Genomic DNA, 24,497 nt, shown 5'->3' on the forward strand with positions numbered 1-24,497 from the left:
TAATTCTGTAGTAATTCAGCTTAAGAACTTCTAGTTTCCATATGTAGTCATTTTTGTATCAATTTTGAGTAGCAAAGAGATGCTTTTATACATTTTTTTTTTCTGTTCATGCCTAAAAACATCTCTAGAACTTCAATTAGAACACAAGTTCATTTTTTTTTAGTGGTCTAAATGCTAATATTTATATAATTTTCATGCACGAGATGTTGAAGACATAAATTTTACAAGGAACTTTCAATGTTGCTTATTTACAAAAGTACTGCTCATAAAGACCATTTTCGATAATATACTCGTACATTTTGCCAGGTAATGATGTGCAACACTGAAAACAGAACTGAAACAAAATACCGACAATGAGTCCTCTACTTTGACGTAAAGGAGTGAGTGAATGTAGGACAATTTTCGGACACAAGATAAATGTGAAAATCTGTATTATCTGGTCACTCAACGTACGTTCTGAATTAACTCAATGTTGCCAATATATAAATAAACCCCACAATTTTGACAGTATTTGATGTATTGTAAATGTGTCACAGTACCGTAACTTTTGTAATCAATCCATTGATTGAAATCGATAAGGCCTATATTACACAAACACTCGACTTCTTAAACATTTCTATTTTTATAGGACACTGACATCTAGAATTTTATTGCTGTCCACAAGAAAATAGCCAACAAAACATATTAAATGTAGATTTAAATGTAATCACAATGTTGAAATTCAAGAAACAATGAAAAGATTATATGCCAAACTATCTGGAGAGCTTAGTCGAATTTTTAATTGGCCAGTTTTTTATGGACATATAGAATATGGTAAAAGCAAATACAAAATACAATTGCTCTAAGCATTTACTAACTTTCACAATGCACAATTTATTACCCACAGATGAATGTTGTTTTCACCGTCATGCATTCTTCATTAAAACGAGTACCGTCGACAGGGTATACTTTACACAAGGGGGGTAACTTTGCACATTTCTAGAAAAATGGTGTATAACAGTTTTAATAATGGCACACACTTCAGACTACCACACATATGTGCTGTTGTCACACAGAATCAGTTCCACGGAGTTGCTACACATTGTCTGTAATGTGCTGCCTTCTAAACATTTTTCTAGAAATGTGTAAAGTTACCCCCCTTGTGTAAAGTATACCCGGTTGATGGTAGCCTATGATCGAAGTAATCTACAGTTTCTTTTACATATTAATCATTCTTTTATATTATGAATTTTAAAACCGACTGATTCTAACATTATGTTCATTTTAAGCTAGTTAAAGTTGAACAAAATTAAAAAATCAAACACTGTATTTCAAAAGATTTCTACAAGAAATTCATTGGTACCGTACTATATCTGTGATACTTTCATCTCAGTACCACACAGAACATTTTTAATGGCACCATAGTCTGAAAATAAGTATAACACTGAAGTTACAAAATGAGTCAAACATATTTTCGAATGATGTTAGCATTAAAATGGTACCGCCAAATTTGCTATTGCTTTCAACAAAATTAAATAACACATATTTCCTCACTATACAATTTAGATAATAATTACCTACAGATGTACGATTAAAAATTAGTTCCAATTTATAATTGTAGTGCTCGTTGAATAAATTTGTAACAGATTGCTCCCTGATAGACTATTACCACTGAAAATACATTTACTGCCTCAGTGTGTCCCCTATCTTACTGGAAATCATACATTAAAATTGTGATCATACTCACCAACATGCACACAACAGTATTTGGACAGCACAGCTTCCTAAGTTTTCTCATAATTTTATAAACAAACAAAAAAAAATAAGTAACAGTGCTAGAGACACTTTATAATGTTTTATTTTCAATAATCATGGCAGTGAAAACAATTGGAAAACACCAATAACGAACATACTGTATAGATTAAACATGATTATACTGAAGCGAGACAAAACGTACTAGGTTTTGAAATGGATCAGTGTATTACATTTGTTTTTCATGTGAAATACTTCGTATTATTTTATAATAGTGAATTAATACCGGATAGAGAATACAGCATGCAAAATTAAACAGATGTATATTGCACAGTGAACAATATTTTCCGTAAGATAAGTAGAAGTGACCCTAACTGTTTTTGTTGATAAGAATAATTACTTTTCAATCCTTTTGCAATAAACAAGAGCATACAACGTTCAGAACTATGCGTTTGTTTTGTAAATCAATAAATAGTTTACGGACCTATCCTACATGTTATTATATTTATTGAATTTAAACGAGAACTAAGAAACACGTCCTGTTTCTAGTTTTAAAGAACATCAAATTTCTTGTAAAGTGGCAATATTTTGCATACTCAACATATGCAATTTTATTTATCGATCTACATGTAAGTGAAGTATTATTACTGTATATACAGTACATTACTTTACATGTTTGAGTGCTTTTAATTATAGGATACGAACATAAAGTCTTGAGTTCTGAATAGAACTGCTGAAATTGTTAACATTAACAGTTGATGGAATGCTCCCAAAAAGGTAATGAGCTTGTTGTAGGCCTATACATAAAGACAACACTGGACAGCACATTTAAACGTGGACAAACATCCATGCTTCGAACAGGATTCAAACCCACAACCCGATGTTTGTACCATAAACTGGGGTAAAGAGGATCACATATGGTAAAGTGAATCATATGTGTATTGCTTAGATAAGTCAGCGCCACATGGATCACACATGCAAAGAAAACCTTTATTCTATAAGTGCCACTAAAAATAGTTTTCTTTGCATGTGTGATCCATGTGGCGCTGACTTATCTAACAATACACATATGATCCACTTTACCACATGTGATCCTCTTTACCCCAGTTTAAGGTACCAATTATGTCATCCATTCGGCCATGGAAATTATTTATTTTAAATTATAATAGTCATGCTTTGATATAAATTCAAATTGGTTCGATGTACTATTAAAATTCCAATATAACTTGTATAAAACAAAATAACTAAACCTCTTCTCAAGACTACTTGAAGTAATGCACACAACTGAAACCAGAATCATAAGTTCATGTTCTATGAAGAATAGAATTTACCTTTATACTGTGGAACAAACATCTGGATATCTTGAGGAATGTTTTGGTAGAAGTCAAGCTCCCTGGGGTTCAGTGGCTTACAAATGGTTCTGTCATTCAGCATCAACAATCGAGTGTGTCCACCCACCTATATAAAATAATATAGACAATAATTAGTGAATCGTTCTTGAATTCCGTGAACTCGAGATCAAGTATGGGCTTTGAATTCTTGGGAAAGAACGTTTCTTTCAGGTGCTGCCCATTATCATCTGTAAATAGTCTCTATATTTTCACTGACTCCATAAATACAGGGTGATTCAAAAGTCGCGCGACATAGGACATCTCCGTTATTAGTGTAAGTACAAAAAATAGTTTCAAATAAATGTTTTAGATATTGGTACGTGTAGTTCATGTGCAAAATTTTAAGAAAATCGTAAGAGCCATTTTTGAGAAAATTGCAACAAACATGTTCGCGTTTCAAGTAAAGTACCAGTTTGGTTAGGGAAAACGCATCCAAAACTGAGGTGCCACATCTCTGAAGGGTATGAAACTTAAATTAGAAATGTGGTTTGGGTCGCGCGCCGTAATTAATAAATTGTGTTTTTTGTGTAGACAAGTGAGTAAGTTGAGAGTCACAATGGCAAACTGAAACATTTTAGCACTTGAACTTTCACGACCTGTGTAATTGTTCCACAGGCACACTAATGGAGTAAGTGTTCAAATCGGTGGCCATTTTGTTGACGGCACATCCATACACGGTTGAGGTAACTGCTCCGCACATCACGTAACACTGCAGGTGTTATTTGTGCACATTCTCTCCTGATATCCCCATGCAGTTCCTGGATAAAGTGCATACGATAGGGATGGAAATGATTGACGGATAGTATCCTGGACACGGACGCTTGACTGGTGCCACATTCTTGCGCCACTTCCCTGGTTGACCGTGATGGACTGACTACCAGCTTAGCTAGTACATTAGCTGCATTTGCATCCCCTGTTGCTGTACGAGGCCGCCCTGAACGTTTTTTTTTGTCGTGGATACTGCCTGCTGTCTTGAACCGTTCCAGTAAACGACCAATGCTTCCGTGATGTGGGGTAGGTTGATCTGGATGCCGTCTGTGATATTCTTCTGCTGCTTCTCGTAGACTCAGGCCTCTCACAAGGATTAGAACCATTTCTACCCTCTCAGGAATTGTGTACATTGTGTGTTACTACCCAGTTCACTGGTGAAACTAGCACTTACTCACCTGTCTACACAAAAAGCACAATTTATTAATTACGGCGCGCGACCTAAACCACATTTCTAATTTAAGTTTCGTACCCTCCAGAGATGTGACATCTCAGTTTTCGATGCGTTTTTCCTAACCAAACTGATACTTTACTTGAAACGAGAACATGTTTGTTGCAATTTTCTCAAAAATGGCTCTTACGATTTTCTTAAAATTTTGCACATGAACTACACGTACCAATATCTAAAACATTTATTTGAAACTATTTTTTGTACTTACACTAATAACGGAGATGTCCTATGTCGCGCGACTTTTGAATCACCCTGTATATTACAATTTAAACATAAAACTGCAAACAACATAACATATTTCACGAATACTAAAATACTTCTGAACAAATAATAATACCAGGGTGACAGAGGGATTTTTCAAACAAAACAAGATAGTACATTCCTAATTCAGGACTGAACAATCAAAATATGAAGAAAAAGAGAGTAACAAAATCATACTGGTAACAAAAAATCTTGGAATTGTTAATATTTTACATATAAACAGAAATGGGCTACAATGTTGGACATAAACTACTAGCTTATATACATATTTTTCATTTGTAAACAACAAAAGATTCGCACCTGGTTGCCAAGTGGTATGAGAGAAATCTCATTTTCATCATAGCTCTCTGGGTGTTGACACAGGAACTGATGTGTTGCACTGCCATAGTGATTAGGATGATGCTGAAGTTCAGAATCTCCCATGCCCCAGCCTCCCAAGAGGAACACCATCCCCACGTCTCTGTGTTAACTCTTCCAATGAAGACACGATTGTAAATAATGGAAAAATGCAATTTACCACCTGGAAGTAAACATATAACATAAAAAACTGAGAAGTAATGCAAACATCATACGCACGTTATTTAAAGCTAAATAACTTGATACTATTGGTACCATTTTTCGTTTATTTTACATTAGGCGCTTTTAAAAATATTCTATTACTAACTTTATTATTTATTTATGAAATCTTAAAAATGAAAAGAAATTATGCAATCCTACGTAAAAAACCCATTTAAAATTATATAGGTTATTTGTAAATTGTGTTGCTAGGGTGTTGTTGTTGAGGTTCAAATGTTAATTATTAGTAACAATATTCACAATTCATTCTCGTGCTTCAGAATGCTGACTCTACTTATACTAAACTAGCCGTACCCGTTAGAAATAAATATAAAGTAATTACATAATCAAAATAGGACATTTGATCCAGGGAACATTCGTGTCTGATAGAAGGATAATGTTACTTAATTTAAATTGCATCCAAATAATTAAAATGCGATCATTTCGGTCCAGAGACACTCATTTGGTGGAATGACAATTCCTTTAACCTGTTTCTTAATTTTTATTACATGCAACAATAGTTTAATGAAGATTGACATCATTTAGATAATGTGTATATTTTATTTTACTTGTTATAGGTTTCCACTGAATTATGGTAATAACTTAATTTTAACCCTTGTTTTATACGTATTCAGTAAATGGCGCTTGGCCCAGTATGGTTGTGAACCCTTCAAATAACTTAAATTATATTATATAATATTACATATTATATTATATTATATTATATTATATTATATTATATTATATCATATCAGAAGTTACTGTAATAACATTATAGCACTATGTCCATCTAGAGAAACTACACTTTCCAATGGTGAAATAATAATTAATTATACAAATCGATTAATTTAGCTTCCGATATTACTTCATACAAACACAGAAACATTCTCTGTAGGCTATCGTTCATAGCTTTCGATTGTTGCTGTCCAAGGCCCCTTATAGACGAAGTCATTTGTTTTTTAATTCATTACACAGCCTTAGATGGCAGTTATTTTAATTTTAAAACTCATTTATCTCATTAAATATCAGTCCTATCAAAATTTTTCAAGGAATAAAACTTATCGCAAATTATTTTTAAAGAAACTTTTGTTATGTAACATTTTTCACAGAAATCAATAATACGCGAGATATTTCGATTTATTTAATTCAGACGCCCTTATAACCCCCCTTTTAAATAATGTATTTTGAATACCATATAGCCTAAAATCTAAGTTACAACGAACTTAATTTATATTCCAATTTTCATCGAAATCCGTTCAGCCATTATCGCGTGAAAAGGTAACAAACATACAGACAGACAGACAGACAGACATACAAACAAAAATTCCAAAAAAGCGATTTTCGGTTTCAGGGTGGTTAATTATATATGTTAGGACCAATTATTTTTGGAAAATCGAAAATTACCAGAAAAATTTCGGCTACAGATTTATTATTAGTATAGATAACAAAATCACTATCGAATTTCACGAAATACTGTATACTAACAAAAATTATAACAAAAAACATATCAAGAGGTATCCTATATTAAAAAAAAAACACTTCTTCTATCTGGGCAATCACTACACGCAACTGCATTTTAAAATATTATAATGAGAAGTATTTACAAACATTCCTTTTTCATGAATGAATGAATAAAACATCAAGTTAATTCATAAATGAATGAAAAAGAGTAAAACACTAACTCAATTCATAAATGAATGAATAAGAGTATGAACATTGTATGAAACAAGTCAGTTTAACATACTTATTACTTTTAGACAACATAATAACATTTCTCCACTCCTGACCAATGTCATGAACTCATGATATCTACACATACTGTGGTGTTGTGTTACATATGTCCCGATTGCTGTATTTTTTTTTCTTTTTACTTAATTAATGTAACTTAGAATCAACACTGAATAAATAATTTAGCATACTAATATGAATATGAATATTTTTCATTATAATTTTAGTTACTCGAGAAGTGTTTCTTTGCTTCTTCTGAGGAATCGCTACTGTTGAAGTGAATCCTGTTTCACTGTGATCGTTGATCATATTCACAAACCTATACTTTGTTAAAATGAGAAATATAAATGTGATACTTGATCTTGTTTAATTTATAATATTAATCTAAGGAATTAAAAATCACGGCAGGAGATATGCGATAAACTTACCTCGTGGTAGTAAATTAACATATGATATATGGCGCTATTCCTTTGGAGATCAATTTCACAGATTCCTGATCTCAGTTTGGTAGCCTCTGTATATTTTCTTTCAACGAAGTACTGAAATCATACAAAAAAAATTTACTATAGTTTTGCTAAGCTTATGGAAATCTCTGAAGTGACATGCTGATCTCAGGGGCTACTGCCAGCGGACGGGAGACAGAGAGGGGGAGGGAAGTCGGCTTATATAAGTTACAGTATATTCAGTCATAGTTGTACTATCGTACTAGGAATGTGTGGGATATACCTAACGTTGTTATTTTTGTTATCTATTAGAGAAGGGGAGCATTATCGACTGTTTGCTTTCTTGATGGAAGAAGAGCTTTTTCCCCTTCAGAAGTTAAAAAAAAAAAAAAATGGAATAAGTCTTTCTTCCACCAAGCCCTTCGACTATAAAACTTACTTACTTACTGGCTTTTAAGGAACCCGGAGGTTCACTGCCGCCCTCACATAAGCCCGCCATTGGTCCCTATCCTGAGCAAGATTAATCCAGTCTCTATCATCATATCCCACCTCCCTCAAATCCATTTTAATATTATCCTCCCATCTATGTCTCGGCCTCCCCAAAGGTCTTTTTCCCTCCGGCCTCCCAACTAATACTCTATATGCATTTCTGGATTCGCCCATACGTGCTACATGTCCTGCCCATCTCAAACGTCTGGATTTTATGTTCCTAATTATGTCAGGTGAAGTATACAATGCGTGCAGCTCTGCATTGTGTAACTTTCTCCATTCTCCTATAACTTCATCCCGCTTAGCCCCAAATATTTTTCTAAGAACCTTATTCTCAAACACCCTTAACCTATGTTCCTCTCTCAAAGTGAGAGTCCAAGTTTCACAACCATAGAGAACAACCGATAATATAACTGTTTTATAAATTCTAACTTTCAGATTTTTTGACACAAGACTAGATGACAAAAGCTTCTCAACCGAATAATAACCCGCATTTCCCATATTTATTCTGCGTTTAATTTCCTCCCGAGTGTCATTTATATTTGTTACTGTTGCTCCAAGCTATTTGAATTTTTCCACCTCTGCGAAGGATAAATCTCCAATTATTATAGTTCCATTTCGTACAATATTCTGGTCACGAGACATAATCATATACTTTGTCTTTTCGGGATTTACTTCCAAACCGATCGCTTTACTTGCTTCAACTAGAATTTCCGCGTTTTCCCTAATCGTTTGTGGATTTTCTCCTAACATATTCACGTCATCCGCATAGACAAGAAGCTGATATAACCCGTTCAATTCCAAACCCTGCCTGTTATCCTGAACTTTCTTAATGGCATATTCTAGAGCGAAGTTAAAAAGTAAAGGTGATAGTGCATCTCCCTGCTTCAGCCCGCAGTGAATTGGAAAAACATCAGATAGAAACTGGCCTATACGGACTCTGCTGTAAGTTTCACTAAGACACATTTTAATTAATCGAACTAGTTTCTTGGGAATACCAAATTCAATAAGAATATTATATAAAACTTTTCTCTTAACCGAGTCATACGCCTTTTTGAAATTAATGAATAACTGATGTACTGTACGACTATAAAACATAAAGTTTAATAAATATTTTACTTTAAGGATTTAATAAATATAATATGCAATTTATTCATAAACTTGATCAGGAAGTAACAATCGATTATAAAATGTATTGAAATAATCACAATAATTTATAATAAAATCAGCTTATCCTGAAAATTTGGCGGCTACATATTTTACAATAAGAAAGCCACGTCCATTGTTACTTTGTAATGGAAGTAAAGCATGAGCAATGAACAAATTACAGACTTCAGATATAGGGGCAGAAGCTAATTTCCTGAGATCTACGAAAGGCTGCATCTGACTGACTCAGGTAAAAAAAGTATAAAATACAATTTAGACCCCATTTTAAAACACCGTTAAAATTGGTATGAAACAAGTTCTACGTATTACAGAAGAAAAATTTACATCCTCAGTTTTAAACGTAGGGTAGAAGGGAAGTCAGTAGACCAAGTGAAGAGACGAAATCATGTCTGACCGTGAAACGAGCCGGTCCAGGTTCAATTTCTGGTTGGGACAAGTTACCTGGTTCAGGTTTTTCCGGGGTTTTTCCTCACCACATTATGAGTAACTTTTGGCGCTGACCCTGTACTCAATTCGCTGGCATTATCACCTTCATTTCAGTCACTCACTAGATAACAGACGCAGGGGCGTAAAATAAACCAATCAGAAAAAAGAAAAATGAGCCGAAGGTGAAGAAGAAAAGTAGACAAATTGACTCGAACCCACGCCCAAGCGTAACTTCCGATCAGCAGGCAAGTGCCTCGGCAGATTGAGCTACGTCGGGGCCGACTTTTATCTTACAGAAAACTAGTTATAGTCCTAAGATTATTCACGAACATGCTTCACTCTCCTAGACCGACTTCCCTCGCTTCCTTCCAAACCTACATGTAATCTTATCTAGCTTGTAAGTACAAAGATAATCGCCTGTTGGAAAAAGTCAGTCACGAGTGTACGAAGCTTTCAGAACCGATACAATTTATGTGGCATCATTACGTAAACAAGCAACTAATCTCTATCCCCTTTGGAAGAGACGATTGTGAGGAAAGCAAAATTTTATTACCTATGGTGGCACGAGTACAAAAGAATAGCTACAAAAGTTCTTTATTTACTTAATTTGGCGAGAGCCCCTTGATGACAAATACTGCACCTGTTCCACAACTCAAAAAGACAGAAGCCATAGAGAAAACTTTGAAATAGAACCACCCGCATGGGGTCGGAGTCTATTCACGTTCGTTGGGGAGCACTGCAAAATCGAAAATAACCGAACACCGGCCGGCTGTTGCTGGTTCCGTACTCCGAACTCACGCGTTCCAAGTCAGGCCATCTTACACTATCCAATCCCATTCACCAGACAAACCCACGCGCATACTAAAGAGGGGCTCTTCCAACCACGACTGTGTACTTGCATGACGCATCAGTTACTGCTTTTACAGATAAAATGCAAGGCAACCTTTCTCAAGCTATGATCCTCGACGTATATTATGACAGACTGCCTTGTACAGGGTCATCATTTTATTTTTACTTCAATTTTTATTGTACTTGAGTTTTTGAATGTACTTCACTCCCACCCCTTCTACTAATGAAGTTCCAACTCCACACAGAACCAAGACCGCAGATAGTAAGCAGTACTGAATGAGTAGAGTACGTTCCAGAAATATGTTCGCGTTTTCCAGTGACGAAAGAGCTTTCAATATTGAATCATATTTTCGCACAGGTACTGTCCGTTTGCCTACGTCGCATCCCGATTTCTCCCACCTGCTTCTGCTCGCCCCTCTGTAATAGCTGGGCTGTCTTAGCTCTTTTCTGAAAACATTAATTTCCGTTTCGAATTGGACGTTTACGTAATATTATACAGCTGTTTAATTTAACTTAAATAAAAGGGCCTCGTTAAGTAATTAACTGTCACGTGATTTCCTCCCTTTCTACAATCCTGCGGCATAACACTTGGACGGACAGTAGATAGCATGTCTGAATAATTTTATATTTTCGGGTCGGGCAGAAGTGAAGATTGAATTAACAGTACGTAGAGTAGGTACAGAATTATTTCAACATCAGTTACTAGTACGAAGGACGAAACTGGCAATTGGAATTAGATGCAATAGTCTATAGTGCGATAATATGCACAAAAGAACTGAAGCCTGTATCGAAATGAACGGCCACCATTTTCAAAACTGTGTTTAAATATTCATATTATGATTATTTTTCAATTTAACTTCTTTCTCTATATTGTACGCTAATGTGTTGTAGACAGTATAATATACACTGCATAATGAATACGTTCGCATGGATAACTCACTTCGTGAGTAAAAACACTTATTCTTAATACAGTACTGTACTTTGATTAAAGAAAAACCTAATGAAAATTATCAAACTCAAAATCGCGATATTTCCTAGTTTACGTAAATGGATGAACTACTTTTCTTCCTTCCTATACCTAGTAGAGTGATTTGTGTTTTACGCCAGTATCATCGAACTCCAGTCTTGGAGGGGGGGAGCAAGCGGTGTTTCCGGTTCTCTAAAGGTATAGACAGGTTAATATTAAAAATGTTGGTAAAAATAAAATGATGTACCTGTACAATAATAACATTAATAGACGGAAAAATAGTAATTTGTAATATAAAAGAGTAAAAATTCGATTCTATGCGCGGATGGAAAGTTCAGCGAGCGTATAAAATCTGTTTACTCGTGTGCTATACAGTATTTCATCCATTAGTGGTATCTAAATTTGATTTAAATTGTAGGTACGCTTTTTGTAATATGCTGTTTGTGAAGAGGTTATAAATGAATGAGTGTATGGATTCTGTTGTTGTTAGTGTGTTGGTTGTCATGGAAAGAGTGATTTAAATCTGTTAAGGCACTTACCAACTCTTTGGAGAAAAATTTACAATTTTAATCCAGTTTTTAAGAACTTTTTCTCTGATTACTTGACACAAAATTAAGGATCCCCACACAAAATAAAGAGCAGGGATGGCAATTTTTAAAGCGAAAACTGAAATTTGTTTTTATGTTAGAGCAAAATTTATTTCACTGTCTTACTCCTGAAAGAATACACAATAAGCTGTGAAAATATTTTTTCCCCCTATTTTATCCCATTAAGGAAAAATTTGAGATCGTGGAGTTTTAAATTAGCTTTCTTAAGCAGTAGGACACTGTTTGTAGTTTGGCATTTAGCTACAATTATCAGCTTCACTGGGATGCAAAAATGATGAAAATATCTCAATTCTAAATGCACTCTGTGTTAACATTAGTGTTGTAAAATGCTGTAAAACAGAACGTGATCCTGAGGGTATGAAAAATTGTAAAACCAAACACACAGCTTTCTGACTATGAAAAATAATAGTCAAACTCTAACGCCAAATTAGAATAATTGTTATTACAAGAAAAATATATCGCCGTTGTTCCTGCAATAACTCCTATGTGACATATTGATCGATTTTCAGATTTTTGCGCTATTAAATAACTTAAATAGTGATACAGCAAATGATAAAATCTCCTATATGTCACTATGTTTCTTCGTTTAGAAAATGTAAGAATTCATAGTCTCCTATGTACGGCTGCCATGGGATGAATAAATGTGTTCCCCCCCCCCCTACTGAAATATTTTGTATTTTGCACATAGGAGTTATTGCAGGAAGAACGACGATATACAATTGACAGAACATGATGGATTGACACTTGCAGAACTGCACTTCCGGTTTAAAGAAATGGGGTTTCCGGTCAATAAAAACTCAGCTAATTAATTAAGCAAACATCATAGAAACAAAACTGATATATTTTTGAAAACTAGAAAGTTCAAGATTTTAGATGACATACTTACTTACTTACAAATGGCTTTTAAGGAACCCCAAGGTTCATTGCCGCCCTCACATAAGCCCGCCATCGGTCCCTATCCTGTGCAAGATTAATCCAGTCTCTATCATCATATCCCACCTCCCTCAAATCCATTTTAATATTACCCTCCCATCTACGTCTCGGCCTCCCTAAAGGTCTTTTTCCCTCCGGTCTCCCAACTAACACTCTATATGCATTTCTGGATTCGCCCATACGTGCTACATGCCCTGCCCATCTCAAACGTCTGGATTTTAAGATCCTAATTATGTCAGGTGAAGAATACAATGCGTGCAGTTCTGTGTTCTGTAACTTTCTCCATTCTCCTGTAACTTCATCCCGCTTAGCCCCAAATGTTATCCTAAGCACCTTATTCTCAAACACCCTTAATCTATGTTCCTCTCTCAGAGTGAGAGTCCAAGTTTCACAACCATACAGAAGAACCGGTAATATAACTGTTTTATAAATTCAAACATTCAGATTTTTGGACAGCAGACTGGATGATAAGAGCTTCTCAACCGAATAATAACATGCATTTCCCATATTTATTCTGCGTTTAATTTCCTCCCGAATGTCATTTATATTTGTTACTGTTGCTCCAAGATATTTGAATTTTTCCACCTCTTCGAAGGATAAATCTCCAATTTTTATATTTCTATTTCGTACAATATTCCTGTCACGAGACATAATCATATACTTTGTCTTTTCGGGATTTACTTCCAAACCGATCGCTTTACTTGCTTCAAGTAAAATTTCCGTGTTTTCCCTAAGCGTTTGTGGATTTTCTCCTAACATATTCACGTCATCCGCATAGACAAGAAGCTGATGTAACTCGTTCAATTCCAAACCCTGCCTGTTATCCTGAACTTTCCTAATGGCATATTCTAAAGCGAAGTTAAAAAGTAAAGGTGATAGTGCATCTCCCTGCTTTAGCCCGCAGTGAATTGGAAACGCATCTGACAGAAACTGACCTATACGGACTCTGCTGTATGTTTCACTGAGACACATTTTAATTAATCGAACTAGTTTCTTGGGAATACCAATTTTAGATGACATAAATATAAAAAAATCGAAGGTTTGATGGAAAATTAAAAATTAAAAGTTGGCGTTCAAAGAAATCACCGAACTGCACACGAGAAAATTGAACAGGCTCCAGTCCAGTAGTGAGGCTGTCATTTTTTAGCCTCTGGACAGGCATGTTACTGCAGCATTTTCTGTGCAAATATTCGGACAGTTTTGTACTGAGTGTTAATTTCAGTGTACTGCGCAACACAATGTTAAAATGTTACGTATTTTAGCTACAATAGACATTATTATAGTATAAGAAATCCAATAAATGTAAGGAACACTACATATACATCCTACATGTATCCAAATAAAATTCAACATATGTACCAAAAAAGTATTTCTCTCAATTTCAGCCTTACAGGCATTATGCATTGGAAAGGACTCTCGGAGCCCTGATTCGAAAGCCAATTTTTCATTGAGATTTAGAAACGCGTTTTATTTGTAAAATGTATGGGACAAAACCAACTGTGGTAACTTTCGAGGAATATCACTTTTGTTGACGTCGTACAAAATTTTGTCCAATATCCTTTTGAGAAGATTAACTCCGTACATAGATGAAATTATTGGGGATCATCAGTGCGGTTTTCGGCGTAATAGATCGACTATTGATCCGATTTTTTGTATTCGACAGATAATGGAGAAAAAAATGGGAGTATAAGGGTACAGAACATCAGTTATTCATAGACTTCAAAAAGGAATATGACTCGGTTAAGAGGCAAGTATTATATGATATTCTTATTGAATTTGGTATTCCCAAGAAACTAGTTCGATTAATTAAAATGTGTCTCAGTGAAACGTACAGCACAGTCCGTATAGGTCAGTTTCTGTCAGATGCGTTTCCAATTCACTGCGGGCTTAAGCAGGGAGATGCACTATCACCTTTACTTTTTAACTTCGCTTTAGAATATGCCATTAGGAAAGTTCAGGATAACAGGCAGGGTTTGGAATTGAACAGGTAACATCAGCTTCTTGTCTATGCAGATGACGTGAATATGTTAGGAGAAAATACACAAACGATTAGGGAAAACACGGAAATTTTACTTGAAGCAAGTAAAGCGATCGGTTTGGAAGTAAATCCCGAAAAGACAAAGTATATGATTATGCCTCGTGACGGGAATATTGTACGAAATGGAAATATAAAAATTGGAGATTTATCCTTCGAAGAGGTGGAAAAATTCAAATATCTTGGAGCAACAGTAACAAATATAAATGACACTCGGGAGGAAATTAAACGCAGAATAAATATGGGAAATGCGTGTTATTATTCGGTTGAGAAGCTCTTATCATCCAGTCTGCTGTACAAAAATCTTAAAGTTAGAATTTATAAAACTGTTATATTACCGGTTCTTCTGTATGGTTGTGAAACTTGGACTCTCACTCTGAGAGAGGAACATAGATTAAGGGTGTTTGAGAATAAGGTGCTTAGGAAAATATTTGGGGCTAAGCGGGATGAAGTTACAGGAGAATGGAGAAAGTTACACAACGCAGAACTGCACGCATTGTATTCTTCACCTGACATAATTAGGAACTTAAAATCTAGACGTTGGAGATGGGCAGGGCATGTAGCACGTATAGGCGAATCCAGAAATGCATATAGAGTGTTAGTTGGGAAACCGGAGGGAAAAAGACCTTTAGGGAGGCCGAAACGTAGATGGGAGGATAATATTAAAATGGATTTGAGGGAGGTGGGATATGATGATAGAGACTGGATTAATCTTGCACAGGATAGGGACCGATGGCGGGCTTATGTGAGGGCGGCAATGAACCTTCGGGTTCCTTAAAAGCCATTTGTAAGTAATTATAAGGTGATAATTTAAATTTATCAATGATCTCTGTCTGATGTAACTTAGCTTGTGGCGAAAGACAGACTTGAATTCAGGCCAGGAGCCTTGAAAACACTTGCATTCCATCCTACTGCTGGACCACAATCCTCTCTCAAGCGTATTTAATTTCTGGTTTCACTCGAGTCATTAAATAACGTATAGACCCAATAGTCGAATAAGACACATTCAAGCTAGCAACTCAATCCCTGAATGCTGTGGGAAGCAGGCCAATAATTACACAGTTTCTTGTAACAACAACAACAACAACAACAATGGGACGGTGGGATATTTTCTCTGCATCTCGCAGTCAATCGTATCGGATTTCTTATAGCAAGCTCTTGGAAATTGTAACTCACGATATGTGCAAGTTCACGAAGCATTCGAAAAGAAATCAAATACTCCAGGATTGTTTTAAAAATATTTATGCTCGACCATGCCGAAATGTAGTAATTATACACCTGGTAGCAGCCCTTTAGTTGACCTCATTAAAGTACACCTATTCATTAAAGTTCTGGTGTTCCACCAATCAGAAAATACCATTGTAGCAATATGAAAGCGCAAGTATCGATTATTCTCGGATATGCAATCGAAATACAACAATAAATCACCTATATTTGAAATAAAGTCAGTTCTGTTACTATAATAATTAGCGTTAATTGTAACTAATATTCAAATAAATTCAATTTGTCATCTCGTTTTTCAATGTCAAGGTCAATGTCGACATCTGTTTCTCGGAAAAAATCCATACTTTCGCGTCTGCGCACATCTCACAATTTACGAGATATTGCACAAGGTCACTTCCGCTCCTCAGTCAGATAAGAATAACATGAATACTTATGAATAATTTCAAGTTAGAAACATGGTCGAGCATAAAAAGTCGAAACTTGACTATAATGGTAATTAAGACGCTCGTATGAAAATTATGAAACTCGCTTGCGCTAGTTTCATAAACATACTCGCGTCTTAATTACTACCATTATAGGCTCGTTGCATAATGTACTATTATATTGCAAAAGAATTACGGTCTTACTAATAAAAACTCTATATACAGACGTTTAACTATCTTATACTTATACATTGAGTAGCTCGTTTATAAGTCGTGTGTAAATTCCTTACTAATAATCACTACATACGTCGTGTATAACAGTATAACTGTTACACAGCTACGTCATAGTTTCGTCATTACTTCGTTACGAAAGGTAATAGAATATCTGAGGTTCTCTACTGGATCCGGTAGAGCGCTCTAGTGTGGCGTGTTAAATATCGATAGTACAACTGGCTCTAATCGATTACCACACTACATTTTGGTCAAAGAGTACAAGCTACAGCAATATTATTCTAATAATTTTATGATCTTTGGTTTGTTCTTCTGTGGTTACAAGGTAAACATCATCATAAAATGACAGTCGATACGAACAGCTGTTAAAGGGGCGGCCATTTTTTCCCTATATACAACGCTTAAACAAGGGGTTTCGTGTATATAACTACTGCAAAGCAATTCCCATTGTATAGTTACAGCCTGTTTATACGTCCATAGCTTATTCACGGTTTATTAGTAACGTTTTCTGTCTCAACTCTGCATAAGTCTCGTATAAAAACTATACACGGTTTATTAGTAGGACTGTTATAAGATACCGGCGCCAATTCTGTTTAGAGAAATAATAGCCTCATTATATTATATCGAAAGCTTATTTTGCAACCTTTGTTACAGTCCTTTCCCAGATGGTGAGCTAATTTACCATTTCTATTATGACCAGTACTGAGATTTATTTATAATTAGCTGACAGATTTCCTCGGTAAATATAATGGAAAGTACATGCAGAGTATGAAATATAATTTTTGTTCGTTTCCTGCGATTTAAAGGTATCATAAAGCCAAAGTCATCTACATTTTAGGTGAAAACCAAACCCACGGCTATGAGCTCTACAGATCTGTGTGCGTAATTTACGATTGTTTGAAAATTCGTTTGGAAGCTTTTACTTTCTCACAATTCAATTGACGATCCTCATGTACTGTCGCGTAATGTAGGTCACACGACGAATCGATTTCGACTGAAAAATTTTACAGACACGAACATTTACATGAAAACAGAACTTGCATCGACACCGGTACAGATACTTTAGTGGCAATTTTAATAAAGCTAGACGAAACAAAGAGGCGACTACGAATATGATGAGAGTGAGGGAACAATTAACCAATTTTAATGTAAGAGAATTTGTCAAAATTCCATCACTTGAATTTGACTGAATTTTTTGAGAAGAGAATTACGATCCAGTGCTACGACCTTGAAGACTTATTATGCTTACCGGTACCCTAGAACTAGGCGTATTTCCAATCCACACTGGCTGACTACACTAAGGTTCGCTGCGCATCCAGGTTTCGAGCAGGCAACCCCATTCGTCCCTAGACCAACCTCAGTTGTGCGTCGCCAGCTCGCGTTCGGGGAATGAATAATAATAATAATAATAATAATAATAATAATAATAATAATAATAATAATCTTATAATAAAATAACGTAACGGAGATTGGCGGAATGATATTGATGTCTAACGTGAGGAAACGGGAAAACCCCGAGGAAAACCCAACTACGAACTGGACTCGAACACGGACCGCCTACCACAGAGGACCAAATTCATCACTTAGAAAACAGATTCGATCGTCATGAAAAGCGATAATCAGTTGTTATTTGAGTAAAGATAGTTTTAGCTTGAAACGAAAGTGCTAAAACTCTACAATGTTGAGTTTTAATATACAATAATAAAAGATAAAGATATTATTCCCTTTACGAGTTATGAAGACGCATAAAGGGTATGAAGATAGAACCTCTAAAATGAGTAATATGGTCGGCATCACGCTCTGGCCGCTTTTACCCCCGGGAAATACTGAATATTCAATTTGATAGAGGGCTGAGTGAACTTCGGAGCCATTATTAGTCTATTATTATTATTATTATTATTATTATTATTATTATTATTATTATTATCATTAATGAATTATTTTGTATTACTATCTTTTTATCATCTCCGTCACGATTATTCTATTATTATTATTATTACTATTATTATTATTACTATTATTTCTATTATTATTATTATTATTATTATTATTGTTACTATTATTTCTATCTTCAGCATTATTATTTGATTTCTGTAAAACTTATGTAGACTACTGGACTGTACCCGAGCACGAGCATATGCTCATTTCGGGTATCCATACATATGTATTCATTTCAAATGTAAAGTGTAAATAAATTTGAATTTTGAATTTGAATTATGGAAGTTTTGGTAACGAGAAAAATCCTGCCATCATCTAGGGTTGAATCCGGTACCTTGCAGTCCATAACAAGTTGCTCTATTGAATTGTATGACCGCCTATTACACAATACTTCTATAGAAAAGAATCCTTAATCACTAATCGTATTTACCGGTATGGGCTCAAGCAGTGCCCTTTCGGAGGCATTAACCGAACGCTGTTAGTTTTCATTACTACCTTAACAATATTACTATTTTATTTTGTTTTCAGATATCTTAGGAACTCAAACATCTTACTCTCTTATGCTCTAGAATGTTCATTTAACTTCCGCATTTATTGTTTTTGTTATTATTATTATTATTATTATTATTATTATTATTTATGTGTGTGTTTTGATTAAGTGTACGTGTTCATACGGTTTACCACCATAAACTACGAAGTATACGCACAATATATTTCATGAGCTTAATTCAATTATTTTCAAAAGTTACCGCGTTTCAGTTTCAACATGAAGTTTTTAGAAAAATGACAAGTTTAAAGAAATAATCAAACAACCCATGGAAAATCATGATGACAGATAGACTAATTCTGAAAGTATAATACAACCAAAATAATTCAAATAATTCACTGTCTAGTCAAGGACAAAACGTACGTTGTAATAAAATAATAAAATGAAAAAATAAATATTTCCAGACACACGCACGCACACTTAGGCCCAATTGTATAAAACTCCCTGACTAAAGATCAACTTTGATCGAAGATCGAAAAGTGAACCGAGTTCAGACACTTCTTCAATTGTATAAAACATTTCTGCGATCAAATTACCTTGGTTCAAATGCAATCTAAGTTCACGTGAAAAGGATTTGGCAACATCGCATAAACAGGTGAAATACGTGATGCGCGGAACATGTTATACAGGTTTGTTCAGTGTTGCCAATCTAGCGACTTTAACTCTTTTTCAACAACAATTTCTTTTAACTTTTATATTGCTTAAATAGGGATTTAGTGACCTTTTTAGCACCCCATAGTGACAAAATTTAATCTTTCTTTGTTGATAATGAGAAATCTAGCGACTTTACAACTACTTTTTGGCGACTTTCCGTATTACACTCTGTTGGAGACACTGGTTTTTTGTGCAATGTAAATAATGGCGGACAATAAGAAGAGGTTGACTGTTCTCCAAGTTGTTATCATGTTATGGTGTTTGATACTGCTAAACATAATAAAGCTTTATAAAACGACAATTTTCGTTTAGTAATACAGTTAATTGAAAGTTTATGAATGTAGCTATCATTCCATTAATAATTAATGGTTGTTATAAACATAATATAATTATAGGTTATGTTATTTGATACTGCTGAACACGATAGAGCCTTATAAAATATAAGAATGTGTATTAAGGCAAGAAATTGAAATATATATATATATATATATATATATATATATATATATATATATATATATATGTGTGTGTGTGTATATTCCATATCTATTAGTAGTAGTAATAATAATAATAATAATGGATATTTTATTTGCACAATCTATCACTTGTATATTTCAAACATAAAGAAATAACTGAACTTGGATCATCTAACTTAATCGGAGAAATTTCTTCAGTCAAAGTTGACTTTAGTTCGAGATAAATTAATCTCAGATTAGACTTTATACAACACAAAATTCCAAGTTCAGCTGAAACAACGATCAATTTAACCTCTGATCTAAGATTAAATGGTTTATACAATCGGGCCTTAAGGTGCTATAAAACTCGACCATGTTAATAAAGCTTAAAGTCAAAGTTTAAGCATAGTTTCTTTTTCGAAAAAAAAAAAAAAATCTTCTTTGTGGGGTCCAATCGCTCTAATCCAAAAATGAATAAGCCTACTTAAAATTTCAGGCACGCAGGAACTGACACGAGAAAATAATGCATAGGAAGTAGCAGGTCGCTCGAGAGACACATAGCGTCATGGTTTGCGTAATAATGACCTTTAGAGCATCGTGCGACAAATGCATGATCAAAGTTTTCTGAACAGTTAATATCAGTGTTACGCAATGTAACATCTTGCACGGCCTTGACTGGTCTGCCTGCCTGGCACATATTGTGGCCGGGACGACGATGAAGAAGCTTGCAGACTGTTTTTCGCGATGTTTCACGACAAATTGAGACATGCTTCCTTCTCGCCAAGACTTAAGGATTGTACTACATAGCAGGTATCGTACTCGTAGTTTCACTTTAGCTCGGTTGTCCCAGTACAAGCTCAGAGTCATCAAACTCTGTAAGCAGTTTAAACATTAATCACAGCCAAGACTGGTGCGAGAATTTCACAGGCTGGGAAATCTCAGAACTTGTACATACTGCAAAAGCAAAGCAAAGTTTGGGACAAATACGTTTTCTACAATATAACGCCATAAGTATAAGAATCACGAAGATGACACATACTTTCTCATTGCGTATTTCGTAGTAATTCTGATTCCTTTATCACGTTCAGAACGAAATTACTTACTTACTGGCTTTTAAGGAACCCGGAGGTTCAATGCCGCCCTCACATAAGCCCGCCATTGGTCCCTATTCTGAGCAAGATTAATCCATTCTCTATCATCACATCCCACCTCCCTCAAATCCATTTTAATATTATCTTCCCATCTACGTCTCGGCCCCCCTAAAGCTCTTTTTCACTCCGGCCTACCAAATAACACTCTATATGCATTTCTGGATTCGTGCTACATGCCCTGCCCATCTCAAACGTCTGGATTTAATGTTCCTAATTGTGTCAGGTGAAGAATACAATGCGTGCAGTTCTGTGTTGTGTAACTTTCTCCATTCTCCTGTAACTTCATCCCGCTTAGCCCCAAATATTTTCCTAAGCATCTTATTCTCAAACACCCTTAACCTATGTTCCTCTCTCAAAGTGAGAGTCCAAGTTTCACAACCATACAGAAGAACCGGTAATATAACTGTTTTATAAATTCTAACTTTCAGTTTTTTTGACAGCAGACTGGATGATAAAAGCTTCTCAACCGAATAATAACACGCATTTTCCATATTTATTCTGTGTTTAATTTCCTCCCGAGTATCATATATATTTGTTACAGTTGCTCCCAGATATTTGAACTTCTCCACCTCTTCAAAAGATAAATTTCCAATTTTTATATTTCCATTTCGTACAATATTCTCGTTACGAGACATAATCATATACTTTTGTCTTTTCGGGATTTACTTCCAAACCTATCTCTTTACCTGCTTCCAGTAAAATTCCCGTGTTTTCCCTAATCGTTTGTGGATTTTCTCCTAACATATTCACGTCATCCGCACAGACAAGCAGCTGATGTAACCCGTTCAATTCCAAACCCTCTCTGTTATCCTGGACTTTCCTAATGGCATACTCTAGAGCAAAGTTAAAAAGTAAAGGTGATAGTGCATCTCCTTGCTTTAGCCCACAGTGAATTGGAAACGCATCTGACAGAAACTGACCTATACGAACTCTGCTGTACATTTCACTGAGACACATTTTAATTAATCGAACTAGTTTCTTGGGAATACCAAATTCAATAAGAATATCATATAAAACTTCTCTCTTAACCGAGTCATATGCCTTTTTGAAATCTATGAATAACTGATGCACTGTATATTTAAACTGTACAATTTATAAATAAAATCACATATCTTAATTTTGAGATCTTGTAAGATACAGAGAATGCATTTTGTCTATAATGTAGAAAATGAAAGTTCATATTACGTGGGCAAATATTAAATGATTTCATTTAAGTGTACATTTTAAAATAAATAGTTCAAGAAAAGAATATATATTATGAAGAATTGAAATTATTATTATTATTATAAATTATTGTTAGTATTAATTATTGGTATTATTATTAAGTGTATTTTTAATTAACAAGTTTATTATTGTCATTATTGAGTGTAATTAGTTACCACTGCCACCGGGTATATACCCACTGCAGTGTGAATACATACATACATACATACATACATACATACATACATACATACATACATACATACATACATACATTTTGAGTTGATAGAACTGTGTTACCAATTCTTAAAACAAAAATACTATATATCAGTAGCGAAGGTAAGATGTAAATATTGAGTAGGCTGAAAAATATCTGCTTACCTTGTATCTTTTTATACAGTAGATAATTCTTTGCTTCTCTATCATTTTTTTTTGTGACAAGAAGATGACCATTCATCAGGCATAACAACATAATTTATTTGTCTCACAAGGGAAGGGTTTCGGCTCGAACAGGAATTTCGTATCCAAAATCTGTATACAGGCCCATCTTTACATCTCTGTAAAGCTCCCAAAAGCATTCGTTTGTGTAATGTGTGGTTTGTCTGTTAGAGCACTGTACAAGTTGAAGGGTGGGGAGAGCACTGCACAAGTTAAGGGGATGGGACACCTTACCCGTAAGCCTAGCCTAGCCTAGCCTAGCCTAGCCTAGCCTAGAAGCTAGTGCGAGTGGTAAAATTCTAAAGCCCATTTAAGAACATTTTTCTCCAACGTTCTGTTTGAAAATATTGCAGCTAATCAAAAGTATATACTGTTGTGTGAGTCATTGAATGCGCACAAGGACACAACCTTAATAAATGAATCATTCCAAGGCTAGGACATAAAATGTATGATCATTCCACCTAAAAAAAAAACTAAATATATCCAGCCTCTAAATATCTATTTCCTTAGACAATACAAAATATATGCTCGGAGGATAAAAGATTGCGTAAGGACTTTTGCTGAGAATCCAGAACTTAACTTGGGAAATCGAGTGTTCCTAATGAAAATGCACTCTGTTATTCATAACCAGTTGTCTGCTGCAGTATACTGCCCTATGCTTCAGTATTCCTGGCAGTCAGCTGGTTACGTGAATAGTGAACAAGTCTCGGACTTCAAAAATGTAATTCAGGTAGCATTTGATTTTCCAGCACTGGAGTGTGGTTCAGCAGATTGTTCAGGTGTTGCTTCTGCGTGTTGTGCTTATTGCTCTGCTCCATGCTGTTTCATGCATTTTATAGAGAATCCTCATGTACATTTTTAAAGAAGTGTGTTGACCAATACCAACCAAACGGAGAGTTACACAAATGAATGCTTTTACGGTCTTCATCACCATTGTGAGGTAAGCGTCTGTACGAATTTTTAACCAAAAATTCCTGTTCGAGCCGAAACCCTTCCCTTGTTAGAGCACCTTGCCAGCCAAGGATATTTCTTATGCTAAGAAAATTGAACATTTCTATTTTGCTTCCTCCATCCGCTATGTTAATATGTAAATGTGGTATCGGTCTCCTATCTTTGTAAGCACATTTAGTTTCATACGTCCAACTTGAAAACGTTTCTCTTTTAATTCTATAAATAATGACCTCAATATTGTCTCAGTATGAGCCACTTTACACAAAATTAATATGTAACACACATGCATGCACTTTTGATTAAACTAACATTCAACAACACACCAATGAAGGCCAACCTCTGTTCTTATGGAGATGTGACGAATCGACCCCCCCCCCGGATCCCCTTCAAGTCAAGATGTAGCCATGCCTTTAGAGGCTTTCTACCACAAGCCTCGCACTGAACTCCACATACTGTAATGACTGCCAACAGTGAAGTTAAT

The 24,497-nt window shown here is 35.1% G+C and overlaps 1 protein-coding gene across 3 annotated transcripts in view; it reads right to left on the bottom strand.

The window, feature by feature from the left end:
• Nucleotides 1-24,497, bottom strand: part of Ip6k (Inositol hexakisphosphate kinase) — a 170,646-nt gene that overhangs the window by 22,624 nt on the left and 123,525 nt on the right. For 2 of the 3 annotated variants that reach the window (XM_069844529.1, XM_069844530.1), the window contains exons 2-4: nt 7,314-7,424; nt 4,903-5,122; nt 3,063-3,189 (exon numbers count right to left, since the gene is read on the bottom strand). In XM_069844529.1, the coding sequence (XP_069700630.1) occupies nt 3,063-3,189; nt 4,903-5,052 (277 nt within the window). In that variant the 5' untranslated portion in view covers nt 5,053-5,122; nt 7,314-7,424. Of the gene's footprint in view, nt 1-3,062; nt 3,192-4,902; nt 5,123-7,313; nt 7,425-24,497 lie in introns of those variants that run through there. The other variant, XM_069844531.1, reaches the window with a different exon arrangement.

The sequence above is a fragment of the Periplaneta americana genome, chromosome 13 (assembly GCF_040183065.1).
Source record: "Periplaneta americana isolate PAMFEO1 chromosome 13, P.americana_PAMFEO1_priV1, whole genome shotgun sequence".
Taxonomy (NCBI): Eukaryota; Metazoa; Arthropoda; class Insecta; order Blattodea; family Blattidae; genus Periplaneta; species Periplaneta americana.